This window comes from Camelus dromedarius, chromosome 6, assembly GCF_036321535.1.
Source record: "Camelus dromedarius isolate mCamDro1 chromosome 6, mCamDro1.pat, whole genome shotgun sequence".
Taxonomy (NCBI): Eukaryota; Metazoa; Chordata; class Mammalia; order Artiodactyla; family Camelidae; genus Camelus; species Camelus dromedarius.
This window is the reverse complement of record NC_087441.1, coordinates 37,826,939-37,852,218: the sequence shown is the minus strand read 5'-3', so window position 1 is coordinate 37,852,218 and position 25,280 is coordinate 37,826,939. Positions and strand designations below refer to the sequence as shown.

The 25,280-nt window shown below is 33.6% G+C and overlaps 1 protein-coding gene across 4 annotated transcripts in view; it reads right to left on the bottom strand.

The window, feature by feature from the left end:
- The window catches only part of CEP85L (centrosomal protein 85 like), a 149,225-nt gene that overhangs the window by 97,198 nt on the left and 26,747 nt on the right, over nt 1-25,280 (bottom strand). For all 4 annotated transcript variants that reach the window (XM_064486741.1, XM_064486740.1, XM_031456223.2 and 1 more), the window contains exon 2: nt 24,483-24,644. In XM_064486741.1, the coding sequence (XP_064342811.1) occupies nt 24,483-24,644 (162 nt within the window). The remainder of the gene's footprint in view (nt 1-24,482; nt 24,645-25,280) is intronic.

Here is a 25,280-nt window from a genome sequence, read left to right as displayed (position 1 = left end):
TTAAAAATTTGTAAGTAAAGATACAGTGTAACAGCTTTAAAATCAGCATTTTTTAGATTAAAATCCTGGCTCTACCACTTAGTAGTCACATGTGCTCAAACAAGTTATTTAAGCTCCTTGCATCACAGCTACCTCATCCATTAAGCAGAGATTGACAACAGTAAGGATTAAATGAAATAATATACATACAGGACTCATAGGAATTCCTGGCACAAAGCAAAATCTTAGTTGTTATTACTTCACTGAGAAGGCTAAAAGTAAGTGCTTATTCAATATAACAGACAAAAGGCTAAATATCTATCCTATACAAAGAAATCGGAAAAAAAAACCCCTAACAACTCAATTTTAAAATAGGTAAAAGAAATCAATAAGCAAATCATCAAAAAAGAAATGCAAGAATACATGTTTTTAAAAAAAAAATGCTTAAACTCATTAGTAAAAATGTATTCCCTATCATATTCATAAAATTATTAAAACTGTTGATATCCTATGATGATGGAACATAAATTGCTACAGCCTTTGGAAGAAGAGGGGCAATCTGCTTGTATATATCAATATTTAAAATATGGAAACATAAGTGAATACATGTGCATATGTGTATGTAAATACATATATACTCATGGGAAGAGAAATAATCTGGAAGAATATACCCAAAGCGTAATAAGCAAAGGAAACCCCTACAGAGTAGAAAGAGGAGAAAAGGAGAAAGATGCTTTCACATTTTACTTTATAAAATATCTCATTTTAATTTCCTTTCAAAGAGCATAAATTTACCATTTGGCCAAACTTCCAACAAAGATGTTTTATTCTGTGATCTCAAAGAGTTTGAAATATCTCAAAGAACACTGTTACTAAAGTATAAATAATAGATCAGGTGACTGTCTCACTTTTCACGTCACAGCTGAAACTTCTGAGACCAGAGATCACCGGTACCGGACGCTACTTACATCTGATAATATGCTACCTTCCTGTCGACTTTTGCTGGCTCAGTATTTCTCAACTGCATAGAAAATCAACAACTGATGATAAAAACCAATTCCACACCAGACTAGTATTTACTCTTACAAATCTGAAAGCTATTGATAATATATGCTGTTCACAGAGCATTTCATTGATGAAAATTTACTGCAGAAGTCACTTATCTGAAGTCCTCAAACTTCAGCATACAACGAAGTCTCCAGGGATCCGGAACCTTACTCCCAGAGAACCTCATTCAGTCAGAGCAGAGAGCGGTCCAGGAAACGACACTGCTGCTCTAGTCACTGCAACATCATTCTCCCTGGGTCTGATTCCAGTTCTGAAGCCTCAAGCTTAGATATCCCAAGTTCAACCATCAGCAGCATCTGAGTTCTACTGTCAAATCTGATTTACTGTAACATTCAGAATGCAATACTGTCATAACTAAGGACTCAAGTTTAGTCTATTCACATATATACACACGCACACATATAACATGAATTAATGAACAAGGAATGAAATATTTGACAGTATATCTGAAAAAATTCCATCTTAGAGCTGAATCAAAAAAAATTAATTTTAACACTTTAAAAATGTTATTTTGCCTAACAAAACAGAATCAATTAGAGGTAGACACAATGCAATTCCTAATGTGCTTTATTATACCACTTAATTATAGCCACAAATCCCAAATCCAAGTTATTACGATGGCATCAAGCCCATATTTAACTTAGAATAGTGAAATCTGAAACCAACAGAAGGTAGTCCTTTTAAAAACAAGAGGACAGGGTTTATAGCATTCACAGAGAGCACAGAAGAGCTAATGGTTTCAGACAGATTTCAGCTAAAAGGGAAAAATACAAGAGGGTATCACTGTAACCTGATAATCCAAGTGAATTATATTTAAGATAACAAAGTTCTGAATTCTGAACAAAATCCCAACCTTCTGTTTTACTGTCATGTTATTCTTATCCGGCAACAGATGCCAGATTGATTATGTCGGCTCTTGTACATAGGGATGGTCTCTCTCTCTCTGCTCTATCGTTCTCATAGTAAAAAGGAATTAAATCTTAAACACACACACACACACACACCCCTTCTACAGTTTTATTATAATAATAAATCATGAGTCTTTATAATTAAAAAAGTAATCCAGAAATTATATAACCCTATGCCAAAATATTCTGATTTAAAATGTAACGGCTTAATGTATTTATCAGCCAATATAACATACAACAAATATTTTACATTTTAAATAAAAATATTAACCCTAACCCAAAGGCAATAATTTATATACAACACCATGACATCCCCTTCCTGCTAATGCCATGATGATATATCATGAGAAAAAAACTTTAAGACACATTTAAACAATGAATATTTTTAAGTATTCCTTATATTTTTAGGTAAAAATTTTTTACATATTGTAAACTACATTCTAGTCCCTCCAAGAAATGGTGGAACTGGCTGCCCAGAAACTGTATGAGGCCCCTAGACCAGTTCACTGATAATCTCATGTCTCTGTAGACGTAGAACTTTTGTGTAATGCTTAACTCTACTTCTGTTACTTAAGATAAAATACATTAATTTCTCAAAAAAACCCATTTTTTAAACAAATGAACATTTTTAAGTATTCCTATATTTTTAGGTAATTTTTTTTACATATTTTAAACTACACTCTGGTAGAAAAAGAGCTATATAAAGAAACTCAACAATAATTCAACCAAACAATCTTCTAGGAACATATAATGTACAAGGCACTGTGCTAGGTAGACAAAGGAAATATATTTTTTGCAATTAAATATGAATACAGACCTTTTTCTCAGGGTTTACAGTTTCACCATTAGACACACACAGCTGCAGAACAGGACTAAAGTTTATTATAAGGGAACTACGAACACTAGACAATAAGAAGTAAGCCAAAGAGAAAAGGCAGACTATTCATAAAAGAACTCTCAGAATGATAGCCAACTTCTCAACAGCAATAATGGAATCCAGAACGCAGTGAAATAATATCTTCAAAGGGTTAAGAATAAATAACTGGCACTCAAGAACTGTTTGGAAAGGTGAGCTATCTTTCAAGATTGAAGGCAAAATATATTTTCTGCTAAGCAAAAACAGAGCTTATCACCAACAAATTCACTAAAAGAACTACTAAAATTCCTGAAGTTTCTTTCACTAAAGAATAAAAATAAGTCCTGAGCTGTAAAATGGAATGAGCTTTCTTTTAAAAAAAAAAAAAGTAAACTTGTGATTAAATCTAAAAATCCAATGATTTCATACATTAAAAAAGAGAGAGAGCAAATTAAAACCAAAATGTCAACAATGACAAATAACTCAAAACGGGTAGATCAGCAATCTACCATTATAGATAGTCAAGTCAGCGTTACATTTTATACTTTCTACATTAACAACTAAAAGAACAGGTAGAACTCACAACCATATAGCCCCCCAGGCAAAAGAATAAAGCTGGGCCCCTACGTTATACCTTCCACAAGTATTAACTCAAAATGAATCATAGGCCTAAATTTAACAGCTACAACCATAAAACTCTTGGAAGAAACCATGGTGCAAATCTTCATGATCTTAAGTCAGGCAGTGATTTCTTAGGTACAATACCCAAAACCCAAGCACCAAAAGAAAACAGAGATAAACTGGACTTCAATAAAATTTAAAACTTTTTTGCTGCAAATGATAACCATCTAGAAAGTAAAAAAGACAACTCACAGAATGGGAGAAAATTTTTGCTATCAGGTATCTGATAGGGACTTTTATCTATATTATATAAGAAACACAACTCAATAATAAAAACATGAACAACCCAATTTAAAAATGGATGTGGAATCTGTATAGTCATTTCTCCAAAGAAGATACATAAATGGTCTTATTAAAGTGTATGAAAAGATGCTCAACATTTTTAGTCATCGGGGAAATGAAAATCAAAATCACAATGAGACACAACTTCACACCCATTAGGATGGCTATCATCCAAATGACAGGTAGTAAGTGTTGGCAAGATTGTGGAGAAACTGAAATCCTCATATAATGCTGGTTGGGAGCGTAAAATGGTGCCACTGCTTAGGAAACAGTTTGGCAGTTCCTCAAAAGGTTAAACATAGGGTTACCATATAACCCAGCAATTCTACTCCTAGGTATACACCCAAGAGAAATGGAAACATATTCACAGAGGCATTGTTCTTAATACTCAAAAAGTCAAAATAACTCAGTGTCCATTAACTGATGAATGGATAAATAAAATGTGGTACCATGGAATATTATATGGTAATAAAAAGAAATGAAATACTGATACATGCTACAACATGAATGAATTTTAAAAACGTTGTGTTAGGTGAAAGTCAGCCATCACAAAGAACCACATATTAGATGATTCTATTTATATGAAATGTCTAGAACAAAGAAGTTTATAGACGGATTGGTGGTTGTTTAGGGATGAGATGGAAGATAGGCAGTGACAGCTAACAGATTTCTTCTAGAGGGGCTAAAAAACTGTTCTACAATTAGATTGTGGTAGTAGTTGAATAATTCTGAGAATATATTAAAAAGCATTAAATTGTATACTTTAAGTGGGTGAATTGTACAGTATGTGAATTGTATCTCAATAAAAATTTTTTTAAGGATAGATGTGTATAACTTCCGATAGACTAGAAGGATAATGTCATGAAGAAAAAAGTCAATCAAAAGAGGACAAGAAAGAGAAAAAACTTGAGAAAAGCAGAATAGAAAGTATACAATATGATTTTTAAAATGCATCAAAATTTAACAATCACAATAAGTGAAAATCCACTCAAAATACAAGAATTGTCCAAATAATTTTTTTAATCCAGCTAAATGTTTACAAAAGATATACCTAAAATATTAAATCCTATTTTGGCATTATGGTATCTGCATAGAGGCTGAGAATGATTATGTAAAAGAATCACACAGAAATAACTGTCAAGAACATTAAGATAACTATACATCAGGTATCAAGATCATGAAAACTGCCCTAAACTGCCTGCTTTTTTATTCTTTATATCTTGAGGAGAAGGAGAAGCTTCTGTTTCCCTGCTGCCAAATGTATGACCTATTCTTTTAGCAGCTGTACTTGACAACAATACTATGCAATTCTGTGCAAATCTTGGTTCTCATTTTGTTATTGTCTAATCATTATTACCAATCACCTTTTTACTTGACTATTTTATTTTTTTCTCAATTATATTTTGTGAAGTCACTTCAAATCCTATTGAGACAAACAATGAGTGAAAAGTTCTAAAATCACTTGTTTAAAATAATTACAGAAGTCTACTGTTCACAAATTAGACAGTTCTCAAGCCTTTTTTATATACTGTCTCCAAGCAACCATTAACAACAAACTAAGACACTTCTTTCTATAAGCTTATAACAAGATGAAAAGTTGGTTTTTAAAGGGGGGAGGGCATTTCTCATCTCTAACCAGATTACTCACAACTTAATTAAAGCACAATCTGAGGTATACTTTAAGGAGGTCAAAAATTCAAAGCAAAATTAATTGTAAAAGTTGGTCAGTAAGAAACTCCTTTTTGTATTTACACAAAACCTTTAGTTCTTTAAATGCCTTTTATAATTTCATTCAACTGTATCATTTTCTGAGTATCTCCTAGTAGTTTCAATTTAGATCAAGTCTCATCAGGCAGTTTACTTGCAAAGAGCTCCAAGTGTTACTTCTCTTCTATAAAAATGTTTACAAATCAAATTGAAACCTGATCTCTTACATTATGGGATGTGGTTTTTGATAATTCAAATTTTCTCAGAAAAAAAATCTTGTTGCTTTATGATGGAACAGACAAATTATCATCTGGTCCTCTAGCCACCTACAAGTCTGAAGAAATGTGAAGTCATTAACCTTTTCCCTAAACCCATGACTGTGTGACTGAAGAGACTTTCCCAGTCAGAAGTACATGGGTTCATCATAGTTCTTGAAAATAGACTAAATTCAGTTCAGTTTGGTCAGGTTCAGGCATTCATATTCTACTAGGCCAAGAAGTAAAATGATAAGAAAAAAATGAGTGAATGAATGGATGGATGGATGGATGGATGGATGGGTAACACTGAAGGTAAAAGTGAGGTCCATAAAGATCAAAATTATACCTCCAACAATTTTAATTTCTGCAAATTTACTACAGCTACAATGCTCTTATATGCCATGCTTAAAAATTTAAATTCAAATATTTTAATTTTAAACAATAATGTAGATTAACAAGAAAATTAAATAGAGATGGGATGGCAAAAGAAAAAAGTATTTGGTTTGCAAAAGAATGTAAATCACAATTGCTTTGAATACTACCTTGAAATTATTTGATTTCACAACCAAAAAAGTATTGTGTACCTAACCTTTGACCTACTTCCATATGTAAATGAAGAACTAAAGTCCATAAAGGTTAAATTACTTGGCCAAGTACAGATCTCAAAATAGAATCCTCGTCTCCTGTTTCTCAGTCTAGTGTTACCTATACTGTCCTATACTACACCTCTCGTCCTTCTGTCACTCTAGTTTCTCCCTTCAAGAAAAGATACCATAACCTTCCTAGAAGAGAACACATGCAAAACATTCTCTGATATAAATCGTAGCAATGTTCTCCTAGGGCAGTTTACTGAGGTAACAGAAATAAAAGCAAAAATAAACAAATGGGACCTAATTAAACTTACAAGTTTTTGCATAGCAAAGAAAACCACAAACAAAACAAAAAAGACAACCTATGGAATGGGAGAAAATATCTGCAAATGATGAGGCTGACAAGGGCTTAATTTCTAGAATATATAAACAGCTCATACATCTTAGTAACAACAAAAAAAAAAAACCCAACAACAACCCAATCCAAAAATGGGCAGAAGATCTAAACAAACATTTCTACAATGAAGACATACAAATAGCAAAAAAAATGCTCAGTATCACTAATTATCAGAGAAATGCAAATCAAAACTACAATGAGGTTATCACCTCACACTGGTTAGAATGGCCATCATTAAAAAGAAATGAAAAATGTTAGAGAGGGTGTGGAGAAAGGGAACCATCCTTTTCTTTGGTTGTAGGAGTACGGTTTGTTGCAGCCATTATGGAAAACAGTATGAAGATTTCTCAAAAAACTGACAAGAGATTTACCCTATGATCCAGCAATCCCACTCCTCGGGCATATATTGGGGGGAACTCTAATTCAAAAAGATATACAATGGAATACTACTCAACCATGAAGAAGAATAAAATAATGCCACTTGCAGCAACATGGATGCGCTTGGAGATTATTATACTAAGCAAAGTTAAGCCAGAAAGAGAAAGAAAAATACCATATGATATCCCTCATATGTGGAATCTTAAAAAATAAAAAAGGATGCAAATGAATTTATTTACAAAACAGAGACAGACTTACAGACAAAGAGAACAAACTTATGGGGGCAAACAAACTTGGGGAAAGGGGTGGGGAAGGATAAACTGAGAGTTTAGGATTTGTAGATACTAACTGCTATATATAAAATAAACAACAAAGTCCTACTGTATATCATAGGGAACTATATTTAATACCATGTAATGGCCTACAATGAAAAAAATACATAAAAAGGAGTACAACTATGCTATACACCAGAAATTAACACAGCATTGTAAATTGACTTCAGTAAAAAAGAACAGACATGTAACATGCAGTGGAGTTAAGATCTGAAGAATCTGGGCTCTAGCACTGGAATAGCTGTATGACCCCAGATATGTTATTAATGTCTTTCAAGTTTTAAAAGATTATTATATTTTATCTCAGAAGGATTCTATAATAAAAAAAAATTTAATCATTTATACGAGTATAACCCTTATATTGCAAAAATAGATGGTATATATCTTTTATTAATGTTAAGGTCAACTGACCGAATAATCCACTGTAATATCTGGAAGTCATGTTATGGAATCACCCATTACCAGAGTCCTGAAATCTTCAAAGCTATGAAGCTGCAGTAACATAAGATTATTCACCAATGAAATGAACCTTAATAAAACAAGGAAACATGTTGAGAAGTCTAAATATCATTTACTTCACCTATAAAATGGCTTTAGACTTGTACCCAACATGTAATTTTTCAATTAACTATAACAATCACGTAAACCTCTTATCATGACATCTTGTACATAGAAAATGCTCAATAAATATTATTATTATAAATAAAAGGTCAAGAGGGAAGTCTTGATTTGCTTAAAAATATTACCTAAGGTGTGGGAGTGAGCACAAAATGCCTGAAATAAGACTGCCATGATTGTATGAGTTTGGTGTTGTATACATGTGGGTTTACCATTTTACCTTCTTTCTACTTTAGTATATGTTTGAAATTTTTTGTAAAAAAATAAAGAATAAAAACTAAGAGTAAGAAGAAGAGGATATTTTATAATAAGATGGCATGTTTTAAAGAAATCATTTGGCAAAATGAACTAATAAAACCTATTCACTATAATAAAATACACAAGCAAAGAAAACAGAACACTGGGAAATTTTTATGATATCCTCCAAAATTAGTGGTTGCCTAGGGTTGGGAGCATAGGGGTGTTGGGGGGTGACAGCTAAGGGGAGTAGGTTTTCTCTTTGGGGTAATGAACATGTCCTAAAATTGACACAAGCGATAGATACACAATTCTGTGAATATACAAATATACTAACAGTCACTGAGTTATATACTTTAAAAGGGTGAATTATACAGTATATAAATTACATCTCAATAAAACTGTATAAAAGAATGTATGTTTTTCATTGCCTAAATATCTCCAGAATCATCTCACTTTCCCCTTTCCTAAAACAAGTCACCTAAAACAAGTCACCACTGGCTAAAACAAGTCACCACTGGCTCCCACCTGCAGCACAAGTGGTCTCCTGGCATCCCATTCTGCCCTCCTCTTATTATCCTCAGAATGTTCTTTCACCTCGCAGTCCTTAATCATGCTGTTCTCTCAGCCTGGACTACTCTCCTCCCCTGTTTTACCCTGTCAGTTTCTACTCACCTTTTTGGTCCTCAGCTTAAACATCACTTCTGCCAGGGGCCTCACCCTAATCCAGTGGATTGAGGAATCTCCCCCGACTCTGTGTACTTCACCTATCATACGGCTAATGTTTTATGATAATTATTTCCTGCCCGTCTTCTCCACTAGACTTTATGTATACAATGAACACAGGAAATGTCTGTTTAACTCTTTACCTCTAGTTCAGTACCTGACACACAGTGGACAATAAATATTGGCTACATAAATAAATAAGTGACTGAATAAGTCCTTACTTTGTAGAAGGCCTTAGTTTCTTCATAAAATAAAGACAATGTACCAAGTGTTAACTTTTCTGATTTTTCTTTCTTTCTGATATATTTACAAGATGACCTTAAAATTTACACTATTCAACAGTCCTATCATTTCCTAGTAAAAACAATTAACTAATGAAGATATGATTAAATTGAAGTCCATTTTTATCAGTCCCTCCTATTTGAAATAAATGAGGTTAATTAGATAAGAAAATTATCTCTATTACAAATTAACACTTGGGAATTATCAAAGAAAAAATATTTAACTCTATCTGTACCTTTCTTTAGTAAAATATATAAATAAGCTTGAAGATTAGCACCAAACAGACTATTAGAAGCTACATTAAAGAACTCAGATTTAAAAAGATAAGAAGAACTGTAAGTGAGCCTGCCTCTCAGGCACCATATGGTTCGGGAGAGGAAGATTGACCTGTGGAAGGCTACCGTCCTAAGCCTAAACAAAAATTAAGTTCTTTTTTAGCCTCAGGGTCCTGTACTCCTCTGGTACCACACCTAGGTTATACCCAACACAAGTGCGGTCTACCTCAAAAACAGCTCCCTCTCAAACCAATTCCGTGCCAACAGCAGCTATTTACATGGCCTCCAGGTCTCAGCAAAGAAAATCTAGGAAGAAATAGGTGACCTGCTGGTGTGGCTTGTGTTACAATTTGGTAGTCCAATTGTAACATGTCACAGATCTATTTCCTCCCACCCTGGAATCTGACACCCCATGAACAAATTACCACAGCTAAAAAGTGGTGCCACTAATGCTAAATTAGTGTCCCAACTTGTTAAATATAAAAATCTCACACTCTTATTTATTTGAAATCTTAAAATACCACGGCTAAAAGCAAGTCACTCAATGGTAATTTTAGAATAATTTTCTGTACTAGAGTCCTCTCCCGGCTGAGATTCTGATGTAATGCTCTCCTCCATGTTGATCTCTCTGCAATTCTGCAGTTCTTGAAACAGAGTAAGCATTCAATAAATGTTTATTTAGTGAATAAATGAACAAACCTCCAAAAGCTGCAGGTTAGACACAAAAGAACAAATACCTCTGTTTATATAATGGTCATCTATAAAACTGCATATTTATAATTCCTAGGATATTTATAGCCTATGTAATAAATATATATTCTAACTCATGTATGAATTTTAAGTTTTTTAATTTTTAAGAATTAAAACACAACATTAAAATAAAAAAGAATGCAAGTTATTTGTCAGATGATTGACAGAGTACTTTGAGGATTTGGCAATGGTCAAAGAGCATCGTCTGGAATATCAGTTATAACCAAACAATACTACAGGGCAGAGAGTGGGGTAGGGGAATGAAAGTCTGACTACACAGTACCTTTCAGTTTGATGACTTACTTCACAGCTGCACTGTTTACTTAAAGTAATGGATCATGGACTTCAAGTAAAATTTATTCATGTACTTTGATCTATACCCCAAAAATAAATTTACATTTAGTATATAAAGGTATACCTATTTAACCACAATTGTCTTTTAAACAAAGAGAAAATAATTACTAAAGTAAACAAAAGAACTCAAACTTTACTATTACAGGTTAAGCATTTGAATTATATAACACGGGCATAATACTACTATTTCAAAAAAGCAGCCAAATTTCAGAAGCTTACAGCAAGATAGGCTTTTTTTTCCTGAAAACTCAAATTCCAACCACACTTTATTTATGGAAGACTCGTGCAATCACACTCTTACCTGCTCGCCTTCACGTGGGTTACCCACTGGCCTGCTATGAGACTCGGGGGGAGTGTTGCCTCTTCCTCCTAACTAAGTCTGAGGGCCTGCACCTCACACCCGATGAGAGAATTTCAGCTGGAATTACTGACATCATTCCTTTTTCCCATCCCCTAACTGAGCAACAAAACTCTTCAGAATTTCAGGAATTCTCCAATCCAAAATCTTCCCTAACCCAAACATTTACACTCCACCTTAGCCACCTTAACTCTCTCTTTGCCAAAGGAACCAAGGCAGTCACACTGCAGTGAAGGTTTTATCACTTTTTTATCAAAATGATAAAAAAAAAAGAGGTGTGCTCTCAGTACCCCTAGACTGACAACAAAATGTAATTTATCATAGACATAATGTTATTGATACAAATTTCTGTTATATTAAATATTAAGTGGGGTGACAGGAGCTATTTTAAGAAGCCAATATTGTTTCCACTGGGAAATGTATAGCTCATAAAATCTTTGAAAGTAAACCCTTTACAAAGTATACTGTCAATACCAATATGTCCAATAGAAATATAATGCAAGCTACATTTGTAATTTTAAGTTTTATAGTAATCACATCCAAAAAAGTAAAAATGAAAAACTACAATAATATTTTATTTAAGCCACTATACCCAAAATATTATGTCATTATGTAATCAATATTAGAAAGTATTAATAAGATATTTTACTTTTTTTATACAAAGTATTCAAAATCCAGTGTACATCTTACATCTCCTTTTAGACTAGGTACAGTTCAAGCACTCAATGGCCATATGTTACTGGTGGCTACCATATTGGATCACAGCTCTATACCACTGTTTTCCAAAAACTACCTCAAAATATCTCCAGAAAGGAAATGACAGTAATTTACAACAGCTGTAGTATGTATTATATCAAGTATAGTAAGTAAATTGCAGTAAGAGTTAAACCAGGAATTTTTGTTAATAGTCAGCCCCATGTTGTACGTAAATCACACAGTTATTTGCTCCGTATACTGAGGTTTTTACAATATCAGTCTTTTAATTCAAATGCATTCACACATTTCACGTAAATATTGTCACAGCAAACCAAAATAATGCAGTACTTCCTACCACAGCCTCAGAAATCAAGAAGGAATATATACCCTCCTCCAAGACAAATATTATTAGTAACAGAGTTAAAGGCAGCTAACTAAAATATTCTGCAGATACACTCTAAGACAAACTCAAATTACATTTGGTAACACATGTCCAAATTTCATGTATATTATTCAAAATTAATATAATTGTATGCCATTGTAATTTTCAGCTGGAGGCTTTAGTACAAAGGACATAAACATGTTTTAGGTTATTCTATTATGTTTGGAATTTAACAAGGATATATTTAATTTTAAAAATGAGAAAAAACAAACACTTTATAGACCTATGGTTAGTGGATGACAAAAAGATTTATATAATCAAAGATCCAAGTATGTTAAAGTACCCATAGACACTGATATGAAATAATCTAATACATAGCATGTTTTAAAGCTGACATTACATTATAAATATCAACCTATTATGTTCTAATGCAAGGCTATTTTCAATATTCAATAATCCTCCACAATGGCTATTTCCCTGAGCCCTTTATATTAAACAGATACACCATGAAGCAAATCCAACAATGAAAAACGAAGATTACAAATTAGAAGATTCAGGAAACTTACCAAAGAACAGAGATGGTAAAAAGGAATAGCCCATGAAGTAGAAATCATGAGAACTTCAGAAAGACACATATTCAGGAAGGAAAACTACACTAACTGGAATCAAGTGTTGTATCAAACATACCGAGCTTTTCTTCTAAATAAATAATCTTTACTATACCTGCTAAAACTATCTCCTATTTTCAGATCATATTTTAATTTTTAAAATGTTTTCCCATTATTAAAAAAAAATTGGGGGGGGGAATTAGGTTTACTTATTTTTTAGAGGTACTAGGGATTGAACCCAGGACCTTATGCATGCTAAGCATGCGCTCTACCACTTGAGCTATACCCTCCCCTCAGATAACATTTTTACATATCTGATTTTTTTTAAAGAGGAGTACCCTTCACCTCTCCTGACAGCCAATAATAAATGCAATCAAAATCATTACCAGCACTATCACTCAAACTACAACTCTGATCATTGCCCATAGAAGTTCCTAGTTATTGACAATCTCCCAAAGTCCTACTACTCCACATTATTTTCATGCTCCATTCTTATACTCACTGTCCTTTCCTAGAACTCTTGCTCTATTTTGGCCTTTGTCTTCAAATTTTGTGACACTCCTTTAACCACCCAGAATAGCCTCTAAGTAACACTACCCATTATGATCATGTCTTAAATTCAATGGATTATTACAATTCCAATGTTCATTAGAATATTCTGTATATTATTATGTAACATGCCAGTAAAATCACACATTGTTTCATGTATTAATTTTAAAAACTAGCAGGGAAAGGAGTTGGAGTTCAACTTGGAGGTAATGGCAAGAACTACCAGAAGCCAAAAAACAAACCAACCCAGTATCTTCACATCAGCCTAATTCAAGGAGAAAGTGAAAATCATGCTCTTCATCTGTAAAAGATTACAGGGACTTGTATTGAATTATTCAGTGAGAAAAGCAGTGGTATTTGCTATTAACACAAAGGAAGCAGTTTTAAACTAATTCAAAGAATAAAGAGAAAAGGCAGTTTTTAAAATAGCAATAAAAAGTACATAATAATACACAGCAGAATCAAAGAGTTTCTAGAGATTATAAAAAGATACCACTATAGTTACATTCTCAACAAGGTGTTTTCAGTTCTTCAGCCAGTCATGAAAAGGCAGCATCCCAACCCTGACAATGTGTGGCCTAGTCTGGGGGGAGGAAGGGGAATTGTTTTTTAAGGTCTCCCACGCTGAACTGAAGAAGGAAAATTCTCAGCTGGACCGAGATTAATACCTTAATATTCTATGGAGGTAGAAGTAACTGACTATAAAAAGATACTGATTTTCTAAGCCAAAGCTTCAAAAAGCTAAAAAATTTATCTCTGAATCTCCAGTAAATTTTTGAGAAGTCATAATAAAGGAACAGAGTATGATTTGATTAAAGCAAACAGCCTTTCAATAGTACTAAGAAAACCCAAGAGCATCCATTCTACAACTTATAAATTTTCAGATCTGTATCTTTCCCACATCATTCTCCTCAAAAAAGTTAATTTTTAAAATTCATTGATAAGACCAAATAGCTAATAATACATGTTTTTTAAAAACCCTCAAGGCAGTTTCCTGCTTTATTTTCAACTCTACTTAGTTCAAATTACCCTCCAAAATTTATTTTATGCCTTTCTACTTAACTAGAGAGATTATTATAGTGTTTTGGATTGAACTGTGTGTCCCATACAGATAAACTGAACTCTTAACCTCTGGTACTTGTGAATGTGATCTTATTTTCAAACAGGGTCTTTGCAGATGTAATCAAGTTAAGATGAGGTCATACTGGATATGGGTGGGCCCTAAATCCAATGACCAGTGTCCTCATAGGGAGAAAGAGAAAGAGAGATATCTGAAGACACAAAGGAGACCTAGAGAAGAAGGCCATGCAAAGGAGGCAAACATGAAAGCTATGATGCCACAAACCAAAGAATGCCAAGGATTGCCAGTAACTACCAGAAGCTAGAAGAGGCAATTAAGGAAGACTCATTCCTAGAGCCTTTAAAGAAAGCATCACTCTGTTGATAACCTTGATTTTGAACTTGTAGTCTCCAGAGCTGTTAGAAAATATATTTGTTGTTCTAAGCCACCCAGTTTGTAGTAATTTGTTACGACAGCCCAAGGAAACTAACATAGGGGAGTATGGGTTTAACAGTAATGAACCAGCTTTACTGGGGGCTGAACAAATATGTAAACAGATGGTATGGTACGAGGTATCTCACTGTTGGAGAGGGAAATTACAGGTAAGAACGGGAAAAAAGCTGAAATGAACTGCTGTACTGGATTTGTCAGAGACATCAGTATGAACACATTTAGTTTAAAACAGATACTTATGGATAGACACAGAAATAACTAGAGATATGCATGTATACACAGGTTAATATATATACCTACATGACCTAGCTTTGTCCTCTGTGACCACCTAGAAGAAATGACACTCCAGCAGTAACAAGCACTTCCAGTGATTAGATCTTGGTTCCTAAATACTATTCTCCAATAGAAAGAACCAGGGCCCTTTGGAGAAATGGCTGATTCCAGGGTTAGGGTAGAGAAAAATGTAAGATGAACAGAGAACACCTTACAGTACCAAAAAGGAAATGGTCAAAAAACAAAAGGACGGGGGTGGAGCATAAAGTTCAACAGGAGTCAACCTGAAAGAGTTCCCAATGGCAAAAGATGCAATAATTTGAGCAGCAAAATAAATATTATTGGATCATAATCCAGAAGATAAATATATACAGCCCATACTAATAAATCAGTGATTGGATAAATAAATAAATGAGAAAAATACATGAGTCTTCCTAATAAAAGAATTCCAAAAAATACATGTAGATATTTTCCCCTCCAAGATACAGAACTCTGTACCTGTACCCCCATTCTAAGTTTGAGTTGGACTTAGTGACTTGCTTCCAAAAAACAGTATTCTTCCCAAAAAAGTACTTATATAAATTATATAAAATGCCTAACCAGTCCTCCTCAAAACTAACTGTTAAAGGTATGAAAAACAAACAAAAAAAAGAGTAAGAAACTGTGAGATTAAGGAGATAGTACAACTAAAAGTAATTGTGGTACCCTGGATAGAAATTAGGAACAGATGGACATTGATGGAAAAAAACAGCGAAATTCTAATAAATTCTGAAATTTAATTTAAAAATATGTATATACATGGGCCCATATTGATAATAATAACTGAATAGATAGATAAATAGGAGATAAAGCACAAATATACCTTAAAGAATAACTCCAAATATTAAATTAAGATACTTCCTCTTCCAGGCGGTGGAGTTTAACCCTTCCCCTCCGACTTCTATCCAAAGAACAGAAAGGGGAAAAACTGTTATTATCCAGTGAATAAATCTAGCCAATCTTAAGTCTTGTACCACCAGTTCCTGAGCATTTTTGAGGATTTTTAATAATATAAGTTTACAGCTTGTTCCTGAATTCCTCTGTTGCTGGCTTAGGATTTAGCTCTAGGGATCCTCCAAGAAAATTTCTTAGGTATTGTTCTGACTTACAGCTCCCAGAATTTTACTGTGTTTTCTACCCGCCTCCCTACTCCTGACCCCCATCATCATAGGGTTGCTTTTGGGTTTGTTTTTTTTTTTAAGTTTTTTTTTTTTCCTTTTAGTGGGATTTCAGAACAAAATTAGAGGGCTATGTTCAATTTGTTATCAGAAGTTGAAAATTCACTTGAATATCTTTCTAGGTTGGTACATATGTAGCTACTAATTACTTTAACTGAATACACAATGAAATATTTAACCATTTTCCTACTGATAGACACTTGAAGTCGTTTCTAATTTTTCACTAAACAGTGTTACAGTGAATATTCTTGTACATATTATCTTTGTTCATCTGTGTGTGTGCTGAATCAAGGATTACATTCATTATTCATAGGTAAGTAATTTAATGTCTAAGTGTCTAAGTTTCCCTATAAGAGGGTTGTTGTGAGTTAACATGCATAAGTGCCTAGAACACACTAACAGCTGTATAATCATTGCCAAACTGCCCCCGTAAAGGCTGCCGGTATGTACTAGTTATTAGATTACTACTTTTCCCATCTTTGCTCATATCCTAGATATTACAGTCTATTTTTTGGGAAAATGGGATAATTTCGTTGGTGAAAAGAAGCATCTCATTGTCTAGACTTTCACTTCACTATGACTGAGCTTATCTTTTTGATGTTTATTGGCCTTTTGTACTTTTTACATGAATTGTTTATTTCTATCCTTTATCTATGAAATTTTTATATTATGAAATCTTTCAAATTTTTTAGATAAATATTTTGGGGCATTAGCCTTATTTATAAGAGCTCTTTAAGTAATATGGATATTATTTCCTTGTTAATAATTTTATTATAAATATTTATTCCTAGTATGTCTCCATTATATTTATTTAATATTTTTATCAATGTTCAAACATTTTGAATTTTTTTAAACCAATCTGTGTTTTATGGCTTAAGAACAATATTTCTAATGTAAAAATATAAAATAGATCTCCTATTTCCTAGTATTTTTATGATTTTAAAAAGAAATCATTAGTTCTTTACTCCATTTCAAATTTAGTTTTCTTATAGTTTGAGGTCAGGATCTAATACCACTTTTTTCAGGCTTAATCTTTCTTTGCTACTTTGAAATGCTATCATAGTATTATGTACTAAGTTTCCAAATAAGCATGTATTTTTAAAAAGCACTTAGGCTGATATCTGTGCTAGAGAAATGTTACATACCTAACAGAAACAGTAGGCTTATTTTATTCTCTGATTTATTGTTTGGTTCACTTGTAAATTGGCAGGAGGACTTTCACTCCTGTGTTGCTTCCAAACATCAAAAAGGAGGCCTCCATAAAAGCCTGCTTTACTCTTAAATTCCAGGAGGTCAAACCCAGTCCTAGGCTTATCTCAATGGCTCCATCTCCTTGGAGAACAGAGTAATTCTAGAAGCCTCAGTTGATGTGGATTAGGTCATGTGACTCACATTACAACGAAAAAATTTTTTTAAAGAAATCCAACACAGCAAGTTTAAAAAAAAGAAGGAAAAGCCAATTACAAAGCATATATGGGATGATCAAGCAGTTTTTTTGTTTTGTTTTAGCTTTTTTTTTTTAATTTCTTTTTTTTTTGTTACTATTATTTTCTTTACTGAAGTATAGCTGGTTTACAATGTTGTGTTAAAGGGGTGATTCAGTTTTATTTTAAAACCTGTGCGTGTGTGAATAAGAGCAAAAGATCTGAAAGAACATGTAACACACTAATAACATTTGTGACCTCTGAAAAAGCAAGGGTTGGAAGAGAGGAAATAAAGGGATTTATATATATATATTTAATTCTATATGGATGGATTCGATTTTTTCAAAGACTATAAATTTAATAATATTTGAAATACAAATTTACTTTTAAAAATTATGCTCATCATCATGCTTTTTAAAATGTGCATTTATTACCTTTTTTTAAATCAGTGGGGGAAGTAGAAGAAATATATAGAATAGTTGACATTAAGGAAAACTTTTAGTCATTTTTCAGTTCTTTTTCTCTTCATTTTTTTCATTTATATTTATATGACAGAATATCCAGTTTAAGATCACTGCCTGAGTTCACAAAGTTATATTCTCTCCCTCACAAAACCCACTGAAATAACAGAAAAGTATTAAGGTGAAAACTCGTGGCAACGAACAACACAGGACGATCAGCAACAAGAGATCACAACAAAATTCCAGAAGCTGGAAAATGAAAAGTGTTAATTATTGAAAAAAATACAAGTCTTGGGAATGCAGCACAGGGCGTCCACCTCTCTGGGGGAACATCAAAGAGGCTCTAACCTCGGAAATATCAAGTACAAAAGCAGGCTAAACAGGAATGTTATCCAAAAGTCTAAATATGCATTGTTTCCTTGAACAAAATTGAGCACCCAGTACATTCCAGTCCCTATTCTATGATACAAACAATAAACAAACCCAAAGTAAAGCAGAGTTATAGGTATAAAGCTGTGAGCATGGCAACAAAGGGTCACTGTTCTAGGTAAGTCAACTAGGGAGTCTTCCTAGGGAGAAGAAATTTGAAGAAAGAGACATGAAAAAAGAGTGCAAGGAAGGAGAATAAGAATCATTTTTAAAGCAATGATGACAATACAAAGCAACTGCACTAAGCAATTTAAAAGTCATATTACTAAATCTTCATAAGATTTTTTTTAAAAGTTATTATCTCTAATTTAGAGATGAAAAAAACTGAGGCTGAAAGAAATGAGAAATTTTTTCAAGATTGCACAGATAATTAAGTGATAAGAGATTTAACCAAAGCTTAAGCTCCTAACCACCATACTAATAAGAGTAGTCATTTCATCTTTTGGAACCAGCTTACTCATTTATATAATGGTCTAATTAATTACATTATCTCTAAAGACCTATCTAATTTTAACACTATGACAAAGACTGAGGAATATCATCAGCCTCTTCCTGAAAGTAATGTTCTTAAAAGCAATTTTTTAAAAAAAGATAATAAATTTTTATATTTAGAGAAAACTAAATCTGTTTGATTTGGTTTCTATTTCCTTCCTGAAATCTAATTCTTTAGTGTATCAACTTTTTCTTAAGATTTTGAAATCAACTTCAATAATAATACACATAGAATACTATACTAAAATGCTGTATTTTAGATCAATTAAGTAGAAAACTCTACCATACAACTATCAATATAGCCTGTCAACTTTATCCCAAGGGTGCAAGTATGAATAATATTTGAATAAATTCACAATAAAATCAACAATTTTAGGAGTATTCATTCACAAACTAAATAAGGCTGTGGAAACAGGATATAAAATCTCAAATATAGGAAAGATAAAAAAGAAAGTTACAGGGGAAGCGTACAGCTCAGTGGCAGACTGCATGCTTAGTGTGCACAAGGTCCTGGGTTCAAGCCCCAGCACCTCCATTACATCAATCAATCGATCAATCAATCAATCTAATTACTCCCCCAAAAAAGAAAGTTAAAAAAAACAAAAGCACTATATTTTTAATGATTTTCACCTTTCAATTTAACAAGAGTACTTGTCATGTAATTAATGGATCTTTTCTGTAATTCACATTCCTATTTACCTCCCCTTCACCACCTTGTATGTATTTCCTTCCTTTCCTTGAGTTGTATGTTTCAGTTAATCAACTGATATTAGATGCAAGACCATAATGAAGTAAATATTCTATGCAACTGCTAGCAAAGTTATGACAGGTAGTGAGAGTTAAATAAGATTTTTATTAAGTCATAAAAACTACAGTAAAAAGATGGGGGAAAAAATACTTTTCCCTATACTTACCACTAAGTGTAACTAAAAGCCCTGGACATTATACATAAAATAAACATATGACTCCAAGTCAGAGAGAAGGAAGACCAGCTAGTCACATTAGGACCAAAGGAATAAGACAGCGGTAACTTCCTGGGTTTTCTTTTGGCCTCGTATCTTCCAGACTTGAAGCTGAAAAAGCCAGCAATCCAGAAGAATCAAAGAATCACAGTCCAAAAAAAGTCCCAACAAAAGCCTATTCTCCCTAGCCAACAGACCAAGAAAGAGGAAACCTAACAAGACAGAAAATTTTTAGACAGTAACCATGCTTCTTCAGGCAAACACCAAAGGAAAAAACTGCAGCCCCACTTCCACCCACACCAACAAAAGCCAAGTGGGGAGCCTAGACTTCCAATCTTGCCAAGCTGTAACAATTTATTCCAATAGCCCCACCAGGGGAGTACCAAAGAAGGGAGACAGGACTTTCATCACCGTCCAGCAGTATGGAGCCCCCACTCTCCTTCCCATCACACACACACACACACACACGTTATGTCAGAGGACACACACACACACACACACACACGTTATGTCAGAGGAGGCCTAAAAGAAAGTCTGAACAGCACCCAGCAGTAATGAGGCCACCAGTGATATCATGGTGATTACTTGGAAAACCTGACTTGTCACCCCGACAAGGCACTTCCCTCCAAACTTCTAGAGTATCAACAGAGGTCAGATGGGGAACGTGGACTTCTAACTCCACCTGGCAGTGAGGAGACAGAAATTTATAGCACTAAATGCATACATCTTAAGAGAAAAGTTCCAAATCAGTAATTTAAATTCCCACCTTAAGAACTTAGAGAAAAAGTAAAACAAACCCAAAGCAGAAATAAGGAAGTAATAAAAAGCAGGAACCACTAAAATTGAACACAGAAAACCAAAGAGAAAATTAATGAAACAAAGAGCCGATTCTTTGAAAAGATCGATAAAACTGACAGACTGCTACCAAGACTGAAAGAAAAAGGGAAGATGACACAAATTATCAATACCAGAAATGGAAGAGATGATACCACTAGAGACTGCAGACATCAAAGGGATAACAAAGGAATGCTATGAACAACTCCACACATAGATTTGACAACTCAGACAAAATGGACCACTTCCTCAAAAAAACAAACTACCACAACTCATCCAACATGAAAGGTAATTTGAATAATCCTATGACTATTAAGAAAATTTAATTCATGATTTTAAAACTATAAAAAAACAAATTTCTAGGCCCAGTTTCACTGAAGAATTCTACCAAACATTTAAAGAACACCACTCTACACAATCTCTTCCATAAAGTAGGAGGGAACACTTCCCAGTTCATTTTATAAAGCTAGTATCATCCTCATGTCAAAACAATAAAGTACTCCAAAAAAGAAAACTATAGCCCAATATCCTTTATGAATACATGAAAAAGTTTCTTAACAAAATATTAACAAGGAAAATTCAGCAATATATTTAAAAACTATACAACATGACCAAATGGAGTTTATTCTAAGAATGGAAAGCTGGCTCAATATTTGAAAAATCAAGCAATGTAATTCACCACCGTATCAAGCTAAAGAAAAATATCACATGTCAATTGATGCAGAAAAAGCATTTGCAAAATCCAAAACCTTTCATTACTAAAAAAAAAAAAAAAACCTCTCAGCGAAGTAAGACTAGAGGAGGACTTCTTCAAATTGATAAATGACATCTACAAAAAACCTATAGTTAATAGCTGTTATACAGCTACTTAACAGTGAAAGACTGAATACTTTATCTGTAATATCAGGAAAAAGACAAGGATGTCCACTCCTACTACTCATATTCAACACTGTTGGGAGTTATAGCCACTGAAATAAGTGAAAAAGAAATAAGAGGCATAGAGATCAAAAGGAAAAATATGACATGATTGTCTACAGAGAAAAATCCCAAGAAATATACCAAAAAAAAAAAAAAAAAAACCAGAAACAAAAACAAAAACCAAAACCCTCCTAGAACCAAAGAGTGAGTTCAGCAGTGTCACAAAATACAATTAACATACTATAACAAAACTGGAAAATAAAATGCCATTTACAATCACTGCCCCCAGAATAAAATACTTAGCTCCAAATTTAACAAAACACGTTCTGGACATGTATGCTGAAAACTATACAACACCGGTGAATGAACTTATGATCTAAATAAATTGAGAAACACACCATGTAAATGAGTTACAAGACTCAACAAAGTAAAAATGGCAATTCTCCCCAAACTGATATATGGACAATACAATTCCTATTACATGCCCAGCAAGATTTTTTGTTGATATAGACAAAATTATTCTAAAACTTACATAGAAAAGCAAAGCAACCAGAATAGCTAAAACAATTTTAAACAATAATAAAGCAGGAATTATTCTGGTTTCGAGATTTATTAGGTAAAGAAAATGAACCTTAATCTAAATCTCACGCTGTGCAGAAAGTATCAACTCAGAATGTCTGGGATTTCCACACTCTGCCCATTCCATGAAAGGTTTGGCCCTTGTCTGGCTCCAGAGATGTAACCTCTAAAACCCTGAAATATTCTGCCTAGTAAGAGTGTCTCTGTTTACCTGGGGACCTTGGATAACTCCATACAGTCTACACTAAAAATGGGATTCATGGTGGGAGCCTTGAATCATGTGATATCAGCTTAACTTCTCAAGGACTAGAGCCTAAGATCATCTGTACAGGCAGTTGACCATAACAACATAACCCACCCACAGTTAAAATCCTGGACACTAAGGCTTGGATGGCCTGGTGAGGTGGTAAGGGCTTGAGCAATACTCTGTATGTGCTATCAACACATCACTGCCAAGAGAATTAACCATACAAGTCCACAGAGACAGGACAACTGTAAGTTTGGACCTGGTATCTCCTGGACCCTGCCCTTTGCTTCTTTTTCTACTGCTAATTTAAGTTTGTATCCTTTTACTGTAAAAAGTCATAACCTTTAGTATAATAGTTTTTCTGAGTTCAGTGATTGCTTCTAGTAAATAATTGAGCCTAGGAGTGGTCTTAGGGACACCCAAACGTACACATGTTATAAAAAATTAACTCAAAATGGATCAAGGACTTAAATGGAAAACATCAAATGATTAAAAAAAAAAAACTTTCAAAACAAACAAACAAAAAAAAAGAGCGAGAGAGAGAGAACTCTTCAAGATCTAGAACTAGGCAGAGTTCTCAGCCTTGACCCAAATCACAATCCATATAGGCAAAAACTGATACTCTGGACTTACAAACTTAAAAACTTTTGCTCTACAAAAGACACTGTTAGAGGATGAATAGACAGCTAGAGTGGAAGAAAATATTTGCAAACCACATCACCAACAAAGGATTAGTATCTAAAACATAAAAAGAACTCTTAAAACTCGATAGTAAAAAAAGGAAATAATCCAATCAGAACATGGCCAAAGACATGAAAAACAGTTCAAGGAAGAGAATAGACAGAAGGCAAACAAGCTTGTGAAAAAACATTCAACTTTATCAATCTTTAAGAAAATGAGAATTAAAACCACAATGAAATACCATTGCATCCTATCAAAAAGGCTAAAATTTAAAAACCACCAGGGGCTAGTGGTAGGGAGCAAAGTGGATCTCTCATACTGATCCATGATGGAAATGGAATAGTCACTCTGGAAAATGGTGTGACAGTTTCTTTAAAAACTAAACATGCAACTGCCATATGACCAGTAATTAAGCTCCTGAACATTTACCACAGAAAAATGAAGCCATGTTCACACCAAAACCTGTACATGAACATTTATAGCAGCTTCATTTCTAATAGCCAAAAACTGGAAACAATCCAGATAGATGTCTTTGAGTGGGTGAATGGTTAAGCCAAAACATGGTCTACCCAATGCCACCATTGCTGACTACTACTCAGCAATCAAAAAGAATGAACTATTGATACATGCAACAACCTGGGTGAATCTCCAGAGAAAAAAGCCAATTCCAAAGGGTTATGTACTGTATGATTTCATTTACATGCCATTCTGGAAATGACAAAATTACAGACATGGAGAATAGATTAGTGGTTTCCAAGAGTTAAGAGGGGTAGGAAGAATGGGTGTGAGCAGAATGAGGTATACTCTGGTGATAGGAATGTTCTGTATTTTGACTGTATCAGTGCCAATATCCTGGTTATGATACTGTAGTGCAGTTTCACAAGATACTAAGTGCAGGGGTGGGGACAAAAGGTACATAGAACCTCTGTATTATTTCTTTAAATCACATGTAAAGCTATAATTATTTCAAAATAAAAAGTTCACTTGAAAATAAATAAAAGGAAAACTAATACGATCAGAGGAACAATTTCATTTGATATATAACACAGAACATTATTAAATATTCAAACACTACTTCATAATTTTTCAGTTTGGAATAAATAATGAAACATATCCCTTGAATTCTCTCAGTCACAATCATTCTACAAAGATTCATTACTAACCAATAAGAATTTTGCTCACCTTCCACACTGTCAGAACAGGAAGTTCCAATGCCAGTGTCACCACTGTCGGAAGCTATACTATGTCTCCTGATATGGTTATTTCGCTGGTTAGATGGAACAGTTGTGGCCTGCCACGATGATTCATTACCAGGTAACCATGCTGATGAAGAACAATCTGGGCCTACAAAGGAAAATATGCAAAAGTTAACAAATTTATAATCTCTATGAGTAGTTAGAAGACATCTTTTGACCTTTTAAAAAATACACATAAGGTACAAAAGGTTATTTTCTGCCAAAAATGATTTAAATAGATCAATGATGTCTAAGATTCACCAAATAAACTTACTTATCACACATATACAAATTCGGTGCTGATTTAGCAGTGTCCTCCTGGCTGAAGGACTCCAATTTCTGCTTATAGACACTGACCTTTCAAACACTAATTACTCTCGTATTTAAAATGTCAAATCTATCATCAATCTATCTGGTAATGTCAGCACTCTGCTCTGTAATATTTGGTAGGTAAGCATCTGTGTTCCCATACACAGGCATTAGCTGAGAACTGGGACTCAGGGAAAATCTAACTGAATCACATCACGTGACAATATAAGCAGAATGTGCTCGTCGTGGAAGGTCAAAAATCTACTTTTTTCTACTATATCGTAACCACTTAAAATTGAAAATTATTTTGCATTATTTCAATTGATTTTATTTCTTTAGTTATCTTTCAATAGAAGTTTAACACCAGAGCATCTTCCTGGCTCTTTGCTCAATTTTCCCTTTTGAGTTACATTAAATCTTTATGGTTCAGCTAGTT